This window comes from Mastomys coucha, unplaced genomic scaffold (assembly GCF_008632895.1).
Source record: "Mastomys coucha isolate ucsf_1 unplaced genomic scaffold, UCSF_Mcou_1 pScaffold14, whole genome shotgun sequence".
Taxonomy (NCBI): domain Eukaryota; kingdom Metazoa; phylum Chordata; class Mammalia; order Rodentia; family Muridae; genus Mastomys; species Mastomys coucha.
This window is the reverse complement of record NW_022196896.1, coordinates 110,253,121-110,272,482: the sequence shown is the minus strand read 5'-3', so window position 1 is coordinate 110,272,482 and position 19,362 is coordinate 110,253,121. Positions and strand designations below refer to the sequence as shown.

Here is a 19,362-nt window from a genome sequence, read left to right as displayed (position 1 = left end):
TTCTCTGAGGTGAAGGGATTTTGTTTCTGCCATAAGGCAGAACTTCCTTACACTCGACTTTTTTCTTCCTCCCTGCTATTGTTTTTAAAGGAATGAATCTCTGAATTTATTGCCTAGGCTGGCCAGAACTGTCTTTTGAGTAGCTAGGACTGTATAGACTTACAAGTTTGTGTCATTCTGTTTCAACAGGGATAGGGAGATGGTGGGAGTCTAGAGGGTGAGGAGAGGTGGTGGAATTTGGATAGGGAACAAATAAAGCCTTTTGGTTATGGTCTCTTCCTCCTCTATTCTTGCCTTAAACTATGTAATTTCTTGACAGGACTACCTAGTATTTGGTGTTCTACCCCAGTAGAATGTAGGTTTTTCTAGGGGAGAGTCTGTGTTTATCCCTTTTGTAAAGAAAGGTTAAATAGTATTTTGTTAGAGGTTAGAGATGTATGAGCTTTCAAATTGTAGCTGAGCCTGCTCAAAACCCCGAGGGCTAGCCGGGCAGTGGTGTACCCTAAAGAACAGCTTAATATTTTCAAGAAAGGGTTTCTTGTAACCTAGACCTGTCTAGAACTCAATTATATAGCTAGAGGATAGATACTTTTGAACTTCAGATCCTTTTGCTTTCCTCCCAAATGCTTATATATTAGAGGTTGTACTAGAACATCAGTTAGGAGGTGATGGGAATCAAGCCCAGTGCTTTCTGCATATAGTAAGCAAGCATTTTAATCACTGAGGTACACCCCCAGCTCTGAGAAAACAACTTAATAGGAAGAGAGCTTTATTTCTTTATCCATCCATCCATCCATCCATCCATCCATCCATCCATCCATCCATCCAATTTCAGTTTTATTCCAAAGCTTGCTGCTTTGGGCCTGAAATATTTGGCAGAAGCTCCTGATCTGCCTTTCCAGGAAGTAAAGGGTGGTGTGGTAAAGGAAGAGGGGAAAAAATGTGTTTTTTAGAAGTTATGCTCCCAGTAATTTTTTTTAAAAGCTAGCCTTCACTTTCTCTATGTGCAAACCGTCCAAACCCTCATGTCATCCTACTTTGACTCCATCAATGGAGTAATCCTTGGAACCTTCTGGATCTAGTTCTTTCCAAACTACCAACTAGATTCCCCAATATTTGAGTCTGTGGGGTAAAGTTAAGACCTTTCAAGCACACAAGCATAGTTGGTAAGAAGGCATAGATAGGAAAATTTTTATAAAAGTCATTGCTAGTTGGTGTGGTGGGACATACATTTAAATATTCTAGAGGTCTGCCTGCTTCTCTTCAATGCTGGGCTTAAAAAGGTGTGTGACATCATAGTAGACCTTTTTTTTTTTTTAAAGCTTTTTTGTTTGTTCTTTGAGATGGTGTCTGTTTCTATAGTCACCTGACTCTGCCTCCTGGGATTAAAGACATATGTACCACCACCACCCAGCTAGTTTTTTTTTTCTTTTCTTTCTCCCCCTCCTCCCCCCAGGGTTTCTCTGTGTAGCCCTAGTTAGTTGTCTTGGAACTCTCTCCGTAGACCAGGCTGACCTCGAACTCAGAAATCCGCCTCCCTCTGCCTCCCAAGTGCTGGGATTAAAGGCGTGCACCACCATTGCCCAGCTAGTTTCTTACTCTTTTTTTTTTTTTTCCTTGGTTTTTTGAGACAGGGTTTCTCTGTATAGCCCTGGCTGTCCTGGAACTCACTCTGTAGACCAGGCTGGCCTCGAACTCAGAAATCCACCAGCCTCTGCCTCCCAAGTGCTGGGATTAAAGGCGTGCGCCACCACCGCCCGGCTAGTTTCTTACTCTTATAGGTGATTATTTCACATGTTAATTTAAAGGCAAGAGTAGATGGTAAATTGAGAGGTTGGTACTTTGGGAGGTAGAGGAAGAAAACAAGTTGGGGGCCAACCTGAACTAGTAAGACTCTGTCTCAAACAAAGTCTGAGGCTGGTGGTACGTAGTTCTATGGTTTTATACTTGTCTAGAATTTCTGAGGTCCTTGTATAATTTGATTTCTTCCTTAATTTGATTACTTCTTACAAAGTAAATGCCAGTTGGTTTATAGTACCTTTTGATACTCAGGAAAGGTTTAACATTGATACTTGAGAAAGGTTTGGCATATGACTATTGACATAATTGATTTAAAATAGATATATCAGGTGAGATGTATGAAGCTCTCCTCTCCTCAAATAACTACGATAGAACACTGAAGATTTCCTGTTTCTGTGTTCCTGGAGTGGAATACCCACTTTTAAAAATTTATTTTGTATTTGTGTGTGTGTGTTGGGCGGGGGTGGGGTGGGGAGGGGTTAGACAATGGTGGATTTTCACCTCCATGTGATTCCTTCCTAGCCTTGGCTGCAGTTGGTCCCCCCCCCAATATTGAACCATCTTTGCAGATTCTAAAATACCATTTAAAAAACATTATCATTAAGACTGAATTCATATGCCATATGGGTTATCCACTTAAGAGTAATATTTTCTTACAGTTTAAATTGTACTACCCTATCATCACTTTCTAATTTTACTAAAATTTTTTGGAGTGGGTATCTCACTCTGTAGACCTGACCTCAGGGATTTGCCTGCCACTGCTTCTCTAGCACTGAGATTATAAAGACCACTATCTAATTTAAAATGTTATTTTACTTTTATTCAAACAAACCTATACTGCATTTAATTATAAAAATGACAGTTCTGGCCGGGCAGTGGTGGCGCACGCCTTTAATCCCAGCACTTGGGAGGCAGAGGCAGGTGGATTTCTGAGTTCAAGGCCAGCCTGGTCTACAGAGTGAGTTCCAGGACAGCCAGGGCTATACAGAGAAACCCTGTCTCGAAAAAAAACAAAAACAAAAAAAAAAAATGACAGTTCTATTGTGATACTTCACACACACACACACACACACACATATATAATAGTTCACCTATCTACCTATAAATCTATCTATCTATCTATCTATCTATCTATCTATCTATCTATCTATCTATCTATCTTTATAGCAGAAGCCTCTGGAGGTGAAAGCAGGATACCTGAGTTTGGAGGTGGTCTGTATTGTTACAGTAGATGGGGGTGGGCTGTGTGGGGCCTAGGGATGAAGCTCTGGTGGTTGAAGGGGTGGTAACTCACACCTGTAATTTTTTTTTTTTTCGAGACAGGGTTTCTCTGTATAGTCTGGCTGTCCTGGAAGACCTGTAGACCAGGCTACAGTGTGAGATGGAGTGAAGAAACCAGCCTTCTAGTCTTTTTAAGTGCAGATACTTAGTAATACTTAATCATATGGGATTGTTAGTGTTAGATAATAAGAAGCATGTTATAACTTGTACACTGTGGCTTGATAAAGTTTTATCAAGTCAGTGTACAGGATATTAAAGTATAGTTAGTTGATAGTCTTTGTTGGAAGCAGTGCTGAGCTTAGAGATGAGTAAGGTTTATGAGAGTATATCTGCCTTGCTGTGGAGGTACAAAAAAAGGCTTAAAAAATGGGCACATGTGGGCGGGAGGGATGAGTTTGCTCAAGTTATTTCCCTAGTGTGGTGATGTCTATTTAGTCAAAATTGGAGCATGGCAATTAACTAAAACCAATATTTCAGATACTCTTTCCTATTATCTTTTCTGTATTTCATTATTTTTTTCCTAAAGATTTTTTCTTTGTGTGAATGTGCCAAGTATAGCCATTTTAACATAAAACTTGTTGCTTTATGGTTTAGAAATCCTTATAGTCTTGGGTAAGGACTTTGGTTAATCCATTGTACATCATTTGCTGGATTCTGAATCTTGATTTTTAAGTGTTGTAGACATGAAATATTGTCATATAGTATGTGAAAACTTGGCACTATATGAAAAGTGTAGAAAGAGATGAGACTAATAGAAACGTTTACTTGTAATAAAGAATATGTTTTGAAGGGTCTGAAGTTAGCAAAATGCCACAATATACTTCAGAATTGTAATATGCAAAGTATTGAGGAATTTACCCTTTTGTTTGTGCTTGCCTTTCTTACTACTTGTAGGCAAGAGTGTTTTAAAACCTGGATTTCTTTATTCTGCCTTTTTTTCCTCCTTTTTGTTTTTTCTAGGTAGGGTTTCTTCTCTCTGTGGCCCTGGCTCTTCTAGAATTCTCTGTAGGGCAGACTTGCTTCCTCAGAGACCCTCCTGCCTCTGCTTCCCGAGTGCTGGATTAAAGTGTGCTTCACTACCCCCAGGCCTTGTTATTTATTTTTTAAAAGTTATGGTGTTAGGAATCTACCTTCTTTTTGTACCCGCTGTAAGATGTTGAGAGAGAGAGGAGCAGGGAGAGATAGAGAGGGGTGCAGACACAGACATGGGGGGGGGAGTTATGTACACATGTGCGCATATGCATGTTTTGTCCTGCATTGTGGTGCTTGTGTGTTATCTTCGATCACAGCCCAACACAAAGGTATTAAAAGTTTAAGACTGGCTCAGTGATTAAGAGCACCGACTGCTCTTCCAGAGGTCCTGAGTTCAATTCCCAGCAACCACATGATGGCTCACAACCATCTGTAATGGGATCCGATGCCCTCATCTGGTGTGTCTGAAGATAGCCACAGTGTACTCATCCATAAAATAACTGCTCTGAGACTCACTTTGACCCTTTTATGTAATGATCCTATTCTTTTTTATTTTTTTGTTTTTTTCAGACAGGGTTTCTCTGTGTAGCCCTGGCTGTCCTGGAACTCACTCTGTAGACCAGGCTGGCCTCGAACTCAGAATTCTGGCTGCCTCTGCCTCCCAAGTGCGGGATTAAAGGCATGCGCCACCACCGCCTGGCAAAATAGATAAATCTTTAAAAAGAAAAAAAGTTTAAGGCTTTGACAGTTCACTTAAGTCCTAACTTAAAGCTGGATTTAATAGTAGAGGCCTTACTTGCACTTTCTTGTGACTCTAGCTTCAACACCTAGGATTGAAACAAGTTCTTTTATGGTTATGTATCTAAGTTATTAATAATCTTTTCTTTTTTGAGAAAGAGTCTCACCGTGCAGTTCTATCTGTCCTGGAACTCACTTTGTACAGTTCTAGAACGGAGAGATCCACTTTCCTCTGCCACCTCAGCGCTGGGATTTAAGGCGTGCACCACCACTGCCTGGGGGAGTTTTACTATTTTTAATAGAGACAAATCTAGTTTTTGTCTACTTCTTTTATACACAAATACCCGGAGTAAAAACATCTATATGTGTCTATTTGTTTAAATCAGGGTTTTGCTGTGTAACCTAGGTGAGCTTGAAACTTTGTAGACCTGACTGGCCTCACACATCTGCTTCTTCTACCAGTTTTGGGATCAGAGACATGAGTCACTATTCTGGCTAGTGTGTACTTTTCACTTTTTATAGAAAATTCAAAAAGTGAGTTACCAACTTTTTTTAAAAGATAAATTTTAATTTTATGTGTTTGCCTGCATATACATATGTCTATCACTTGTACTCCTAGTGCCTCAGGAAGCCAGAGGAGGACATATCCCTCAGAGTTTGCTGTGTGAATGCTAGGAAATGAACCTGGGTCCTCTACAAAGGCAGGGAAGTGCTCTTAAGGGCTGAGCCATCTCTTTATCCCCTTTCTCCATGTATAATTTTTTTTTAACTAACCAACCTGTAACTTTACCATGCTGAGAGGAAAGTATAAATTTTTTTTTTTTTTTTTTGAGACAGGGTTTCTCTCTGTAGAGCTCTGGCTGTCCTGGAACTCACTCTGTAGACCTGGTTGGCTCTGAACTCAGAAATCCGCCTGCCTCTGCCTCCCAAGTGCTGAGATTAAAGGCATGTGCCGCCACCATCCAACTGAAAGTATAACTTTTTAACCTCCTGGCTTCATTGTTGCTATTGAGATATCAGTTTGTTAGCAAACACAGACCTCACAATTCAATCCCCTCTTTGTTTTATGTTTTATTAATAATCTGATATATTTAAATGTAATTGTCTCTTTCAGTTTGTCATTCTGTACCATCGTGTCTTATCTTTTTATGGTGTTTTTGTAGTCTTAGCTGGCCTGGACCTTGCCATGTAGACCAGACTGTCTTGCACCTAGTTAGTGTGAGTTTTATTATCATATGTGTTTTTTCAGCAGGCTAAAGTATTTAAGGTACTGAAGATTTAGAAACTGTCTGAGGTACAGCTCAGATACTTTCTGTTTGGTTGGCTAAGATGGAGTGGTTGCAGGGCCGGAGGAGGTGCTAGTTGACTCTGAATCCCCTTCATGGCACTAGTAAGAATTGCATGCAATTGCTTAAGATTCTGGGGAAGGAATTTTATTACTGACAACCCTGAAGAATACCATGGGAAGATAGGTTTAATTACTTTACATACTTTTGGTTTTTCGAGACAGGGTTTCTCTGTGTAGCCCAGGTTGTCCTGGAACTCACTCTGTAGACCAGGCTGGCCTCGAACTCAGAAATCCACCTGCTTCTGCCTCCCAAGTGCTGGAATTAAAGGCGTGCACCACCACTGCCTGGCTTATTTTACATACTTTTTAAAACGATGGACACTATTTCCTTTGTAGTCTAAGCTTTTCATCTTACATGTTAGAATTTTGAGAGACAAGGCTATAAAGGATGAATGAACAACATATAGGTTGACATGTCAAGAGGATTTGGTCTGTATCTAGGAGCTTAGTTTTTCTCATTTCTAGTAAAATTGAAATCTTTACACATTCTATTAATATAAGTAGTTTATGAGTGACTTTGACAACAGCAAGTTTTCCTCCTCCTCTTAAAAAAACCAACTACTTTAGAGGCTTTCTAGATAAAACCATAATTGTATATGAGCTTTCATGTAAGATTGAATCAATGTATACATGTAGGTTTCTGTATTTGTATCATATCCATGCAAGATACCTAAGGAGGCCAGAAGATGGCATCAGGTCCTCTGAGTCTGGAGTTAAATAAAGATGTTTGTGGGCCACCTTGTTAATTCTGGGAATTGAACATGAGTACTATGGAAGAGCAGCCAATGTTCTTAATGGCTAAGCCAGCCCCCCAACCCCCACATCTTACCCCCAAAGCAGGAATTTTTATAAAGCACTTAACTTAAAAGCTGAAATGAATTTTAGAGCTCTGTAAACTATGAGGCTTCATTGAATCCTAGAGACTGTAGTCTGATGCCATCTCCTAACTGCTTATTGTAACAGTATCTCTTTAAGGTATGTACTAACAGTGATAGTAACAAGCTGACCCATCTCTAGTGGAGGGCTAAAGTGGATGCCAACAAGATTAAAAATCTGTTAGTGTTGGCTCTAAAAGGGCCCATCTACTCCCTTTTGGTTACATTGAATAAAGGTTGACTAATCTTTTGAGACCCTAAGAAAATGTTAATATAGCTAGTATTTCTGATGATTATACACAGGATGTGATCTTTTATATTAGGGAATTTCTCTGTGCTGTGTTGAAGTGGTTTGGCCAGTATTTGTTGATGAGAAATTTGGCATCTTACATTTTAATTTTTTTGAGAAAGGAAGTATTATAGCCCAGCATTATAGCTGGCTTGGGATTTGAGTTTTTTTTTTTTTTTTTTTTTGGTTTTTCGAGACAGGGTTTCTCGGTGTAGCCCTGGCTGTCCTGGAACTCACTCTGTAGACCAGGCTGGCCTCAAACTCAGAAATCCGCCTGCCTCTGCCTCCCAAGTGCTGGGATTAAAGGCGTGGGCCACCACTGCCCGGTGGGATTTGAGATTCTTACTTCAGCTTCTGAGTGCTTGCACTGTCATATTTTTCCTCATTAATCTGGTTGTCTGTTAGAGCTCCATGTTAGAAGGTCTTTGTTAAACAAAGATAAAGTATGACATTCATCCTTGTTTTCAGTTGTCCCCCCTTTGAATTTTGCCTCTCAAGTGCTGGTATTATAAGTGTGCTCCACCACCATCTGGGGTGTGTGTGTGTATGATGAGATAGCATCTCACCATTAAGCTTTATGTTAGCCTGAAACTTACTACATTGTGTAGCCAATCTGACTTTCACTTCAGCCTAGTTCTTTTGCCTTCACTTGCTAAAGTGCTTGGATTTACTGGCCTGAGTCACCATGCCTTGCTTCCTCCTAAAAATCTTATTAATGGACAACCTTATTCCCTTCCCCCTCTTGAGTTATGCATGTTCATATGCACAAATGTATGAGTTTGTGTGTGGACACCAGAGGTTGACATTGGTAATCTTCTTCTTTTTGAATATTTTTATTTATGAGTACATCATTGCTGTCCTCAGATCCAGCAGAAGAGGTCATCAGATTCCCATTACAGATGGTTGTGAGCCACCATGTGGTTGCTGAGAATTGAACTCAGTATCTCTGGAAACCTGTGCTCGTAACCACTGAGCCATTTCTCTGGCTGTGCACACAGGTTTGTGGGAATTGGTTCTCTGTCAGGTTCTCAAGCTAGGTGATGGTGCTTTCCACCCTAGATGAGCTCTCTTGAGAAGTTCTTTTCCTGAGACAAGGTTTCTCTGGGTAGTTCTGGCTGTCCTGGAACTCACTCTGTAGACTAGGCTGGTCCCAAATTCAAGAGATCTGTCTGCTTCTGCCTCCCAAGTGCTGGGATTAAAGGTGTGTGCCACTACTGCCCAGTTTTTTTGTTTTTGTTTTTTCTTTTTTTTTTAATCTTAAAATGATAGCATAGTTGGTGTATATTGGTTAAGACAGAACCCAATCTTTATACAGTAAATGCTTAGATTTAAGGGATTGACTCCAGCTCTCCGGAAACATCTGAACATAGAATGTCATTCTACTTGTGTTGGAATGCTCTGCAGTTGGAACTATACCAATAAAACAGCTTGCCCCGTTAACCTAGGAAAAAGCAGTCAGTAGAAAAGAATTTTTTTATTTTTCATGTGCACTGGGAGAAGGGTGTCCGATTCCCTAGAACGGTAGTTACAAACAATTGTAAACTGCCATTTGGGTGCTGGAAATTGAGCCTGGGTCCAATACTCTTAATCACTGAGCCATCTCTCCAACCTAGAAAGTAAATTATTTTATGAATTTTTAAAGTGTTGAAGGAAAAAAAGTATGTAAAAATGAGAGCTTCCTACTGTTTTTTTTTTCTTCTGTAATAAATCTTGGGAATATCTGGAGATCTTTCTCCGGTGTTTGTAAATTTGACTTTCATTTTCTTTCTCTGTCTCCTCCTTAGTGATTGCATAATACTCCCTCCCCCCCCAAAAAAAAACTGATGTATTTATGTTGTTATCTTGAATTTCTCTTTTGCACACAGTGTCTTGCCTGTGTACCCCAGACTGGCCTAAACTCATTATATAACTCAGAGACTGGTTTTGAACATAATGCTCATTATTACCTTGGTCTTTTGAGTGCTGGGATGACCTATCATACTCTGGTAGTAAATTTTTTGATAGTTCGCTCAGAATAAGGATACGTGGCTCTTTTGTATGGAATTGGGTCAAATTATAACTCAACCACTTTTTCCTCCTATCACAGTTTAAAAAACAGAAGGTCAAAAATTCACTTAACTAATTGGAGCTATGATCTGGCAGTGGTTGTGTGGGATAGCATCATCCTTTATAAAGTTGGAGATCACTTGTTCCCCTTGTAAATAGATGTCCTGAAAGAACTGATTACAACTTTGTTCAGAGGCTTTAAGTCCTCAAACTCAGAGATCCTGTTCTCTAATTCTCTGCCTCCCCAGGACTAGAAATTAAGATGTGCCCTACAACACCTGACTCGAATTTATTTAAACAAACTCTTTTTCTTTGATTAAAGTATAGACTTAAAAAATGTATGTGTAGGTATGTTTGTCTGCATGTGTATGTGTGCACAAGAGTGAAGGTACTTTTGGAGGCCAGCAAAGTCACTGGACAGTTGTGAACAGACTTGACACTTGCTAGGAGTTGAATTCTGGTCCACGGGAAGAGTAGTAACTGGTTTTAACCCCTAAACCCTGCTTACAGCCCAAATAATGGCTGGTTTTATGAAATATTTTCTGAGAACCAGCCTTTTTTATTTTAGCCTTTGTATACCATAATTACAACATTGCAAGATTGATTTATTTTATTTTATTTTTTTATGTATATGAGTACACACTGTAGCTGTACAGATAGTTGTGAGCCTTCATCTGGTTGTTGGGAATTAACTTGGGACCTCTGCTCGCTCCTCTGCTCAACCCCGTTTGCTCAGTCCCTGCTCGCTTCGGTCCAGGGATTTATTTATTATATTATAAATAAGTACATTGTAGCTGTCTTAAGACTCAGCAGAAGAGGGCGTCAGATCTCATTATGGTGGTTGTGAGCCACTATATGGTTGTGGTATTTGAACTCAGGACCTTTGGAAGAGCAGTCAGTGCTCTTATCCACTGAGCCATCTCACCAACCCCACAAGATTGATTTCATAGCAAGGATCTGGTATAATCCAAGGACATCTGAGACTATTGCTTCATTTACTGTAATGAACTGCTTCCATGTTGCTATTAAGATACTGCCCTTTTAGTTTGTTACTGTTACAGCAGAATTATAAATTAGGTATGGCATGTTGCTCTTATTAGTTTTAAAGTTCATCTATTTATTTGTGTGTGCCCATGTTGCCCATATGAAGGTCAGAGGGCAATTTCTTCCATCATGGTGGGTCCCAGGGATCAGACTTGAGCTTGGCAGCAAGTATCTTGGCCTGGTGAGCCATTTTGCTGGCCCTGAAGGTTTTTTTCATTATGTATGCTTGTACCTAAGGAGGCTAAAAGAGGGCATTGGATCTACTGAGGTGGAGTTACAGGTGACTGCAAGCTGCCTAATGTGGATCCCATAAATAACTCAGGTCCTCTAGGTGAAGCACTAAGCCGTCTGTCTAGCCCCAAATTTCTGACACACAGTCTAGTTACATAGTGTAATAAGGCAATATACCTTGCTGCTCTATCTTTTCAGTTTTAGTGTGTGTATCTAACTAGACTTTCCCCTCTTCTTTCAGTGAATGGTAGTGTCTAGAAAGGGTATGTCCCTTCAAGAGAGAGGTGCCAATGTCCAACCGGCCTAATAACAATCCAGGGGGGTCACTGCGACGTTCACAGAGGAACACTGCCGGGGCCCAACCACAAGACGACTCAATAGGAGGAAGGTATGTACGTATTTCGTGGTAATGTGAAAAGGAGTTGGGAATCAAAACAAGACAAAACAAACAAAACCGAAAAAAACAAAAAGAAATCCTCATTTTGAGGACCGAAACATTATACATGGTCATTTCCCTAATTTCTGAGTGAAGTAGCACAAAATTGGATTTTAAAGTGATTTTTAAATTTTTTTCTGAAATAATAGACCCCCCCCCCCGAAAATTAGTTCCCAATCACTGACATGAAGCCCAATTTAAGGTTGTTAGCATGTGGTATATCATGTTTTGTTTGTCCTTTGTGTTTGCTTAGTAAATTTTGTAACATGTCTTTCAACCATTTGTGATCCTTTAGTATACCTCGACTGGTGATTTTATTGAAAGATCTTTTCATTTATTTTAAGCTTTGACACTCAGCTTGATGGTGGTGGTGGGAGAACTAGCTAGTCATACCTGTGGATACCATATGAACACTGTGAATTATGAGAGTGTGAGACGCTTTGTTATCTCTCTCAGTTTTGGTCCGCTGTTGATCTTTTTAATTGGAATTGTTTTATATAAGATCATATGGAAGAGTAACGTACTGTCTTTTGAAAGTAAAATTATAGGTTTCATTTAGTCATGGACTGTCACTATTTATAAAGTACTCAGAACTAGTCAAGCATAGTTCTCTAATCTAGTGATACCATTGATTAGCTTGAAGTACGTCAGTGAATTCTAGTTATTTTAGAGTGATTACCTAAATTAACAGTTGATGCTGTCATCTATATTGGTAAATTATTAAAAATAAATTGGAATGTTAAATGTAAATAATAATAATTTGTCATGTTCATTGTAACTGCCCGTGTAGTTATGAGTAAAGTCTTCAAACCAGGATAGCTTTGTGTGTCAGTTATGCTTCTGCCATAGAATTTGCAGTTCTTTGGATTAAGGTTGCAGGGAGCCTTAGTTCCTTAGTCCTTAGGTGGGTCTGTCTGTTTCTTGAGGTGCTGATTATCTTAAGTATCGTAATGTGCATACTTAGTGTTACACTTAGTAGAGTTCTTGTGTTTTAACATTCAGTTTATGAAACAGATATACTTAACCTTTGTGCTGATGGTTTAAAAATAGCACTAAATTAATTTGAATAACATTACTTTTTGAGAATTTAATCCTAGCTCCTATCTTGTGTCATTTCATTGTGTGTGTGTGTGTGTGTGTGTGTGTGTGTGTGTGTGTGTGTGTTGCTTCCAGACAAGGTTTCTCTGTGTAGCCCTGACTATCTTCGAACTTACTTTGTAGACCAGGCTGGCTTTGAAATCAAGAGATCTCCTGCCTCTGCCTCATGAGTGCAGGGATTAAAGGCATGGGCCACTACTACCCAGCTCATTTCATATATTGTTTTTTTTTTTATTTTGGTTTTTTGAGGCAGGGTTTCTCTTGAGTAGCCCTGCCTGTCCTGGAACTCACTCTGTAGACCAGGCTGGCCTCGAACTCAGAACCGCCTGCCTCTGCCTTCCAAGTTCTGGGATTAAAGGCGTGCACCATCATATATTGTTAAAAATTGAAAATATTTAAGTCTTCAGCATTCAACAACACTACAGTTTAGGTAGTAATGGAATATATATGCCCCCATACCCAGTTTTCAGATATGGATAAGTGTAATTATGATCAGAACAGGGAATATATAAAAGTAAAAGAAAAATGTATTAACTCCACAATCTACTTAAAATATTTCTGTTGATATTGGCATATTGTCAAGCTTTTAAATTTGTAAGAACAAGTGTTTATATGTTTATGCTAGTTAAATCTTTTGAAAAAGTATATGTACACATTTTTTGGTGCGTGAACTGTCAACATTTTGAGCCATACAAGAGCATTGCTTCTAATAACCATAGTAATATTTTGTCCATGTGTTTGGTACATCAGTGGTCTATGAAATTTAAGCAGTTTCTTACAGTAACATTTATAAGTGACTTGGTTTGGATATGGTCTCATTCCTGTATTCTCAGTACTCTGGAGGGGAGGCAGGGAAAGCCTCCAAATTTGATGCATTCCTGGTCTTCACAGCATTTAGGACTAGCCTGGGCTGTGTAGCTAGATCTTGTTTTACTCATATCCTCCTAAAATTTAGAAACAAATGGATGTCATCAGTTCTTGTGATTAGAGTTGTGTTGGTTTAAGTAACTTCATGAAGATGTAATAATTGGAATTCCATTAGATTGTTGAGTGGCAAATTTCTAATTAAATATTAAGAAAATAGTTTATTGTGTATGTGCATGATCTATGTATATGGGTGCACATGCTGTATGTGTGTGTGTGTGTGTGTGTCTGTGTGTGTGTGTCTGTGTGTGTATAGGTGAGAGGACAGCTCTGTGAAATCACTTCTCTCCTCCCATTTTTATATATATTACAGAAAGCAAACTTGAGTTGGCAGACTTGTTATATGTCAAGTACTTTTTTACCTGACACACAATCTTCCTGCCCGCTGTGTTTTTTTTCGAGACAGGGTTTTTCTGTGTAGCCCTGGCTGTTCTGGAATTCACTCTGTAGACCAGGCTGGCCTCGAACTCAGAAATCCACCTGCCTCTGTCTCCCAAGTGCTGGGATTAAAGGTGTGCACAACCATGCCCAGCTCCCCCATGTGTTTTTAAGCCAATCCTTTATTTTATTTATTTAATTCAGTGATTGTATGTGTCTACATACAAGTTTTATTTAGCTGCCCATATAGTTCATAAGGAGGAGGGTGTTAGATTTATAGATGTTGTAAATCTTGTAATGTACATGGATGGAAATAGTTGGTTGATCTTTGTTCTGGGACCCCCACCTTCTCAAGAGCAGCAAGTGCTTTTAACTCTCTAGCCCTCAGGTAATGTATCCTGTGTTCCCTTTTGAAGAAAAATAATAAAAATTTTAAATGTTTGAAAATAATAGCAAGAAATGTATAAAGAGTCTTGTAACTTCGCTTTCAGTTCTCTTATAGTTAACCTTTCTCAGTATTTTTTTTTTTATATATAATTTATGTGCATTGCTGTTTGCCTGCATGGAGTACAGACAGTTGTGAGCTGTTATGTGGATTGTGGGAATTGAACCCAGGTCTTCTGGAAGAGCAGCCAGTGTACTTTAACTACTGAGCCATTTGTCCAGCCCTCACAATTTTCTTATAAAATTTAAGTTTTAAAATGTTTTTTTCTATGGATGTCTTTATGGATGTGTGGCTGTGCATGACATGTATGCCTCATGTCCATGGAATAAGATATATCAGGTACTCTGGAACTTACAGATGGTTGAGTTACTATGTGGGTGCTGGGTGTCATAAAAAGAAAAGTAGGAATTCTGGAAGCATAGCTGTTGGGTTTTGTCTCTCTCTCTCTCTCTCTCTTTTTTTTTTAATGACCAAGCCATTTTCCCATCACGTTTTCAACCTTTAGCATGTCTTTTGAAAACTTTCTTGGGAAGCTTTGTTCCAGAACATACTCATAGTCTTGGGGTTGGATCCTAGCACTGTGTGAACCAGATGAGGTATAGATCTTATAATCCTGGTATTTAAGGATCAGAAGCTCAAGATCATCATCTTCTGTCACATTACTAGTTCATGACATTCTATTCCCAAAGAAAAATTCCTTCAGAGAGGTAGTATATAAAAGAGGTCCTATTTAGTAATCTAAGCTGAGCATCTTATTATCATTTCTTCTTTACAGTTTATTGCTTATTTTAGTTATTTACATTTCAAATGTTAATCCCCCTTCCCAACTGGAAGTTTCCTTTCCACCCCCCCTTGTATGAGGTTGCTCCCCCACCCACCCACCCATTTCCTGCCTCACTGCCCTAGCATACCCCTACACTGTTTCATTGAGGTTCCACAGGACCAAGGGGCCCTTGATGCCAGGTAAGGCAGTACCATGCTACATATTCAGCTGGAGCCATGGGTCACTCCATGTGTACTCTTTGGTTGGTTTAGTCCCGGGGAAATCTGGGGAGTCTGATTGATTGATATTGTTCTTCCTATGGGGTTGCAAACCCCCTCACTCAGCTCTTTCAGTTCCTCCCCTAACTCCTCCATTGGGGTCTCTATGCTTTTCTTTGAAACATACCTGTGTTGAACTGTGCAGTGTAATAATGACTTAGTAGTACTGAACATATGATTTATCTTCTAATTCTTAGCATGTATAAAATACATAAACAGATTTGTCAAAAGGAGTTTGTTTATTTAATGGAAATACTGCTTTGTTGTGGCTATCCTCCCTCATCCTGAATCTTTTGAGGGTAGTAGAATCTCAGCTGGGAAGAAATTTGAGTGTGTTCTCATCAAATCGCAGACTATGTTACCCTAACATAATTATCTTGAGAATATTTCTCTAGTGGTTTTTGTGAGGGGGGAGATTGTGCTTAATTGGGACAGAATTACAGTTGTAGTTTGAAGATAATTTTTTTGAGTATGAACATGAATTTAGGGAGAGTAGAAGTGGGTTGGGTCCCCAGGAGCTGTAGTTTTACGGATGGTTGTGAAAGTGGAACTCCACTCACGACTTGTGATGTGTTCCTTTGCTTTTTGGGCTTTTTGTTTGTTTTGTATTGTGTGTGTGTGTGTGTGTGTGTGTGTGTGTGTGTGTGTGTGTGTGTGTTATTGAGACAGGGTTTCTTTGTGTAGCCTTGGCTATCCTGGAACTTGCCCTGTAGGACAGGCTGGCAAGCACTATAAACCTTTTAGGTCATCTCTGCAGCCTAGGAACAGTGGATTTGTAAAAGTGTATTGTTCGAGATCTAATGAATGAAATGATAATAACAAAGGGGTTGTCACAATACCACTATTGTGGTATGTTTTTATTTTTATTTTTTTCTCAGTTGAGACTCATGGAAACCCTGGGCAGATATAAATAAAATCCTTGTATAGTAAATATATACAGTAGGTCAGTTTGATATAGCCAGTTTCTGGTAGACTTGATTTTAGACTGCTTGATTTTTTTTTTTTTTTTTTCTACAGTCAGTTGAATCATGTCAGCCTGTTGTTTTTTGTTTTGTTTTAAATATTTATTTATTTATTACATGTGAGTACATTATAGCTGTCCTCAGACACTCCAGAAGAGATTATCAGATCTCATTATGGATGGTTGTGAGCCACCATGTGGTTGTTGGGATTTGAACTCAGGACCTTTGGAAGAGCAGTCAGTACTCGTAACCACTGAGCCATCTCTCTGCCCCCATGTTAGCCTATTTTAACTGCAGAGCCCTCTTGATCTCAATGATGAAAGGATGAAAGTACTTAAAATCAAAGGATATTTTCATTCAGCTTAGCATTTAACTGGTAGGTTTTTCTCCTAGTTTTTTGTTATTTTTCTAAGAAAAACACAGGGTTTTTCTACATGGGTCTTAGCTTTTTTGGAACTCTGACCAGGCTGTCTTTGAATGCAAAGAGATCCACTTGCCTCTTGTCTCCCTAGTGCTTGGATTAAAGGTGTGCACCAACATTACCCCCTATAGTACACCGCTATTTAGTAGAAATTTTGTATTTTAGCTTGATGTTTTCTTTCATATAGGATTAAGCTGCCACTTTTGTGTAGTTGCTTTCCAGTTAACCTGCCCTCCTCCCAAGTCAAGAATACCTCTCAAGCTTGCTATTTCATTATTTGCTTTTTGACTTCTCAGCAAGGCTACTCTTGTTTAGTTCAGGCTGGATCCCTTTGCCTTAGTTTCCTGAATCTTGGGATTATAGGCTCTGGTTAGTAACTGAATTTAACCTTTTCTTTTTATTTTTTAAAGGTTCTTATTTATTTATTTATTTATTTATTTATTTATTTATTTATTGTGTGTGTTTTCTAGCATTTCTGTATGTGTGCCGTATATATGCCTCTCAGAGGCCAGAAGAGGATGGCAGGAACCCCTGGAATTAGAATTACAATTGTCTATGGTCCTCCATGTAGCTGGTGCCTTAAGAAATGAATCCTGGATCCTCATTAAGAACTAGCAAATGCTCTAAACTGAGCCACCACTTCAGATCCTTTTACCTTTTTGAAAGAATGATTTGCATTCATTCAAGAAAAGTGTCTTCTGACTGTTTCCTTTTATTCTACATCTTTCATTGCTGTCTGTAGTGAACTAGACATCTTACTCCTTTTATTTTTCTTTTTCTCCGTCCTCTGAGTTTTTGGATGATAGCTGATCTGTTCCTCTCTTTTCTGTTCTCTTTTTCTTCCTTAGGAAAAAAACTTCCTTCCACTGCTTCTCTGTTGGCTTGCTCTCAGGGATACTGCTAGCATTTTCCACTTCTAGCACAGGTATTTGTAGGCTATCCCTTCCCTCTTGGCCATGCAGTATCATTTAAATGTACAGTGTGCTTTCACCTGTTCTCAGTGGGCAAATGGTGGGATTAAATGAACTTTCATAACAACTCTGCATAAAATTGTGTCAGTGTTCTATTGTTTTTACTTTAAAAGTATGTGTGGAATCTACAAAATGGGGAGCCACAGGAAAATAAGATCATTTTTAATTTCACCACTTAGATATCTGTGGAATGTAGTTCTGTTCCATATCTTTATTATTACTTTCCTCTTTTTATATCAGAATTTCAACATAAAGTAGTATAGTAGGAGTAATAGACTGTAGTGATCAGTTACTATCACTGGGTATATACTTTTCTAGAATTCTACATGAGAATTGAAATGCTAATGTGCTTTTTCTGTGATTTCAAAATTGCACAATTGGAGATTCTAGCCCTTTCCTACCTACTGAAGGCAGGCTTGCTTGCTTATCTACTTTTCTATAAAAAAATATGTGTGTATTACTATATTTGAGTGAGGTTCTTTTTTTCATGAAAATAAATTTATAAATTCTAAGATGAATATTTTGATGACTTGATAACAAGTTGTTAAACTTGTTAAATTTCTTGAGTTTTTTTTTTTACAAAAAGATTAGTTTATTGTCCTATTTGTGTGCACCCTCTTATCAAAATGTTAATAGAACATAGACTTATTCATTTAATTTCAGTCAGGGTTTCATGTATTTGACATGGTATTGATTATGCAGGGCTGAGGATTGAACCCCAGGCCTGGTGAATACTGGGAAAGCATTGTCAGTTTAGTTAGAGCTTCATCCCCAGAAGTGAAGAAAAAAATGCTTGTTGGTAAAAGTTAAGCCTTTCTGATTGTTGTGAAGGAAAATCTTGATTTATATAATTTGTTAAATAAATATGTCATCTTGTTAGATGATCTTTGTCTTAATTTCAAAGATGTTTGTTACATAATTATAGCTCTTTATGGAAGGAAGGTTATTACCTCACTGGCATTGACATTTTATTTTATTATTTTTATGTTTTAATGTATGGAAGTCTGCAAAATTAAGTCCGTTCTTAATTCTCTTCTCTTAAAAGAACAATAGCTTTTTTCTGAGTTCTTTTGTTTTTACAATTTCATATTTGATTAATATGTTTGAATCCAATCTTTATTATTTTGAAATTAGTCCTATAAAATATTAATATTTGATATGTTTATCCAGAACTGTAGCTTTTTTTTTTTATTAACAATTAACAGTTTTTAGGCTGGCAGATTGGCTTAGCAAGAAAAGACGCTTTCTGCCATGTCTCAGCTTTTTCTATTACAGGACTTTTTTTATTACAGGATGTATGAAATTGACACTCAAATGTTGTTCTCTGATCTCCACATTTGCATCATAGCATCCACATAACTGCATATATACTCAAACACACAGATTGTTAAAAATCAGTATTAGTTATATGGAAAACATAGACTTAAATTTTATTTTGCATTTTGATTTTTGTCTTTCTTTTAAAAAATAGAATAGAGTTTATTTAAGGCATGGGAAGGGGAGTTTAGTAGAGAGTAGAGGCAGAGAAAGAAAAGAGGCCGGCCGGGAACACATGGGGTGTGAGGGGAAAAGGGGAGAGAGAGAAGGGTCAGAGAGCTTGATTTTTGTCTCTGTCAATGTTAGCAATTCTGTAGAAATCTCAGAGCACATTGAATTTCTCCTAACACATTTATTGCAATAACATGTTGGGGATCCCCAGGATCTGCAGGTAAACTCATTATCTGTCAGCCTTTTTTCCTTGTTCATCTGTCATTATGTCCCTTATACTCTTAACCATGTTGTCTTAAGCCAGTAACTGACTGTTATGATAAATTCACTTATTTTCCTGTATCCTTTTGTAGGCTTAACATTATTTTCAAGTAGACCAACTCTGCTTTTTTAAACATTATACCACTAGGTATGGTATCATATGCCTGTAATTCAAATACTTCAGAAAGAGAAGACAGGAGGATTATGAGTTACAGGCTGCCTGGGCTTTGTAGGCTTGAAAAACAAGCTGGGTGATGATGGTGCAAGTCTTTAATCCCAGCAGGTGGGGGTTTCCGGTGAGTTCTAGGCCAGC

The 19,362-nt window shown here is 38.5% G+C and overlaps 1 protein-coding gene across 24 annotated transcripts in view; it reads left to right on the top strand.

Annotated features, from left to right (window-relative positions):
• Trip12 (thyroid hormone receptor interactor 12) overlaps window positions 1-19,362 on the top strand; it is a 130,682-nt gene that overhangs the window by 27,120 nt on the left and 84,200 nt on the right. For 23 of the 24 annotated variants that reach the window (XM_031368223.1, XM_031368220.1, XM_031368218.1 and 20 more), the window contains exon 2: window positions 10,866-11,012. In XM_031368223.1, the coding sequence (XP_031224083.1) occupies window positions 10,915-11,012 (98 nt within the window). In that variant the 5' untranslated portion in view covers window positions 10,866-10,914. Of the gene's footprint in view, window positions 1-10,863; window positions 11,013-19,362 lie in introns of those variants that run through there. The other variant, XM_031368217.1, reaches the window with a different exon arrangement.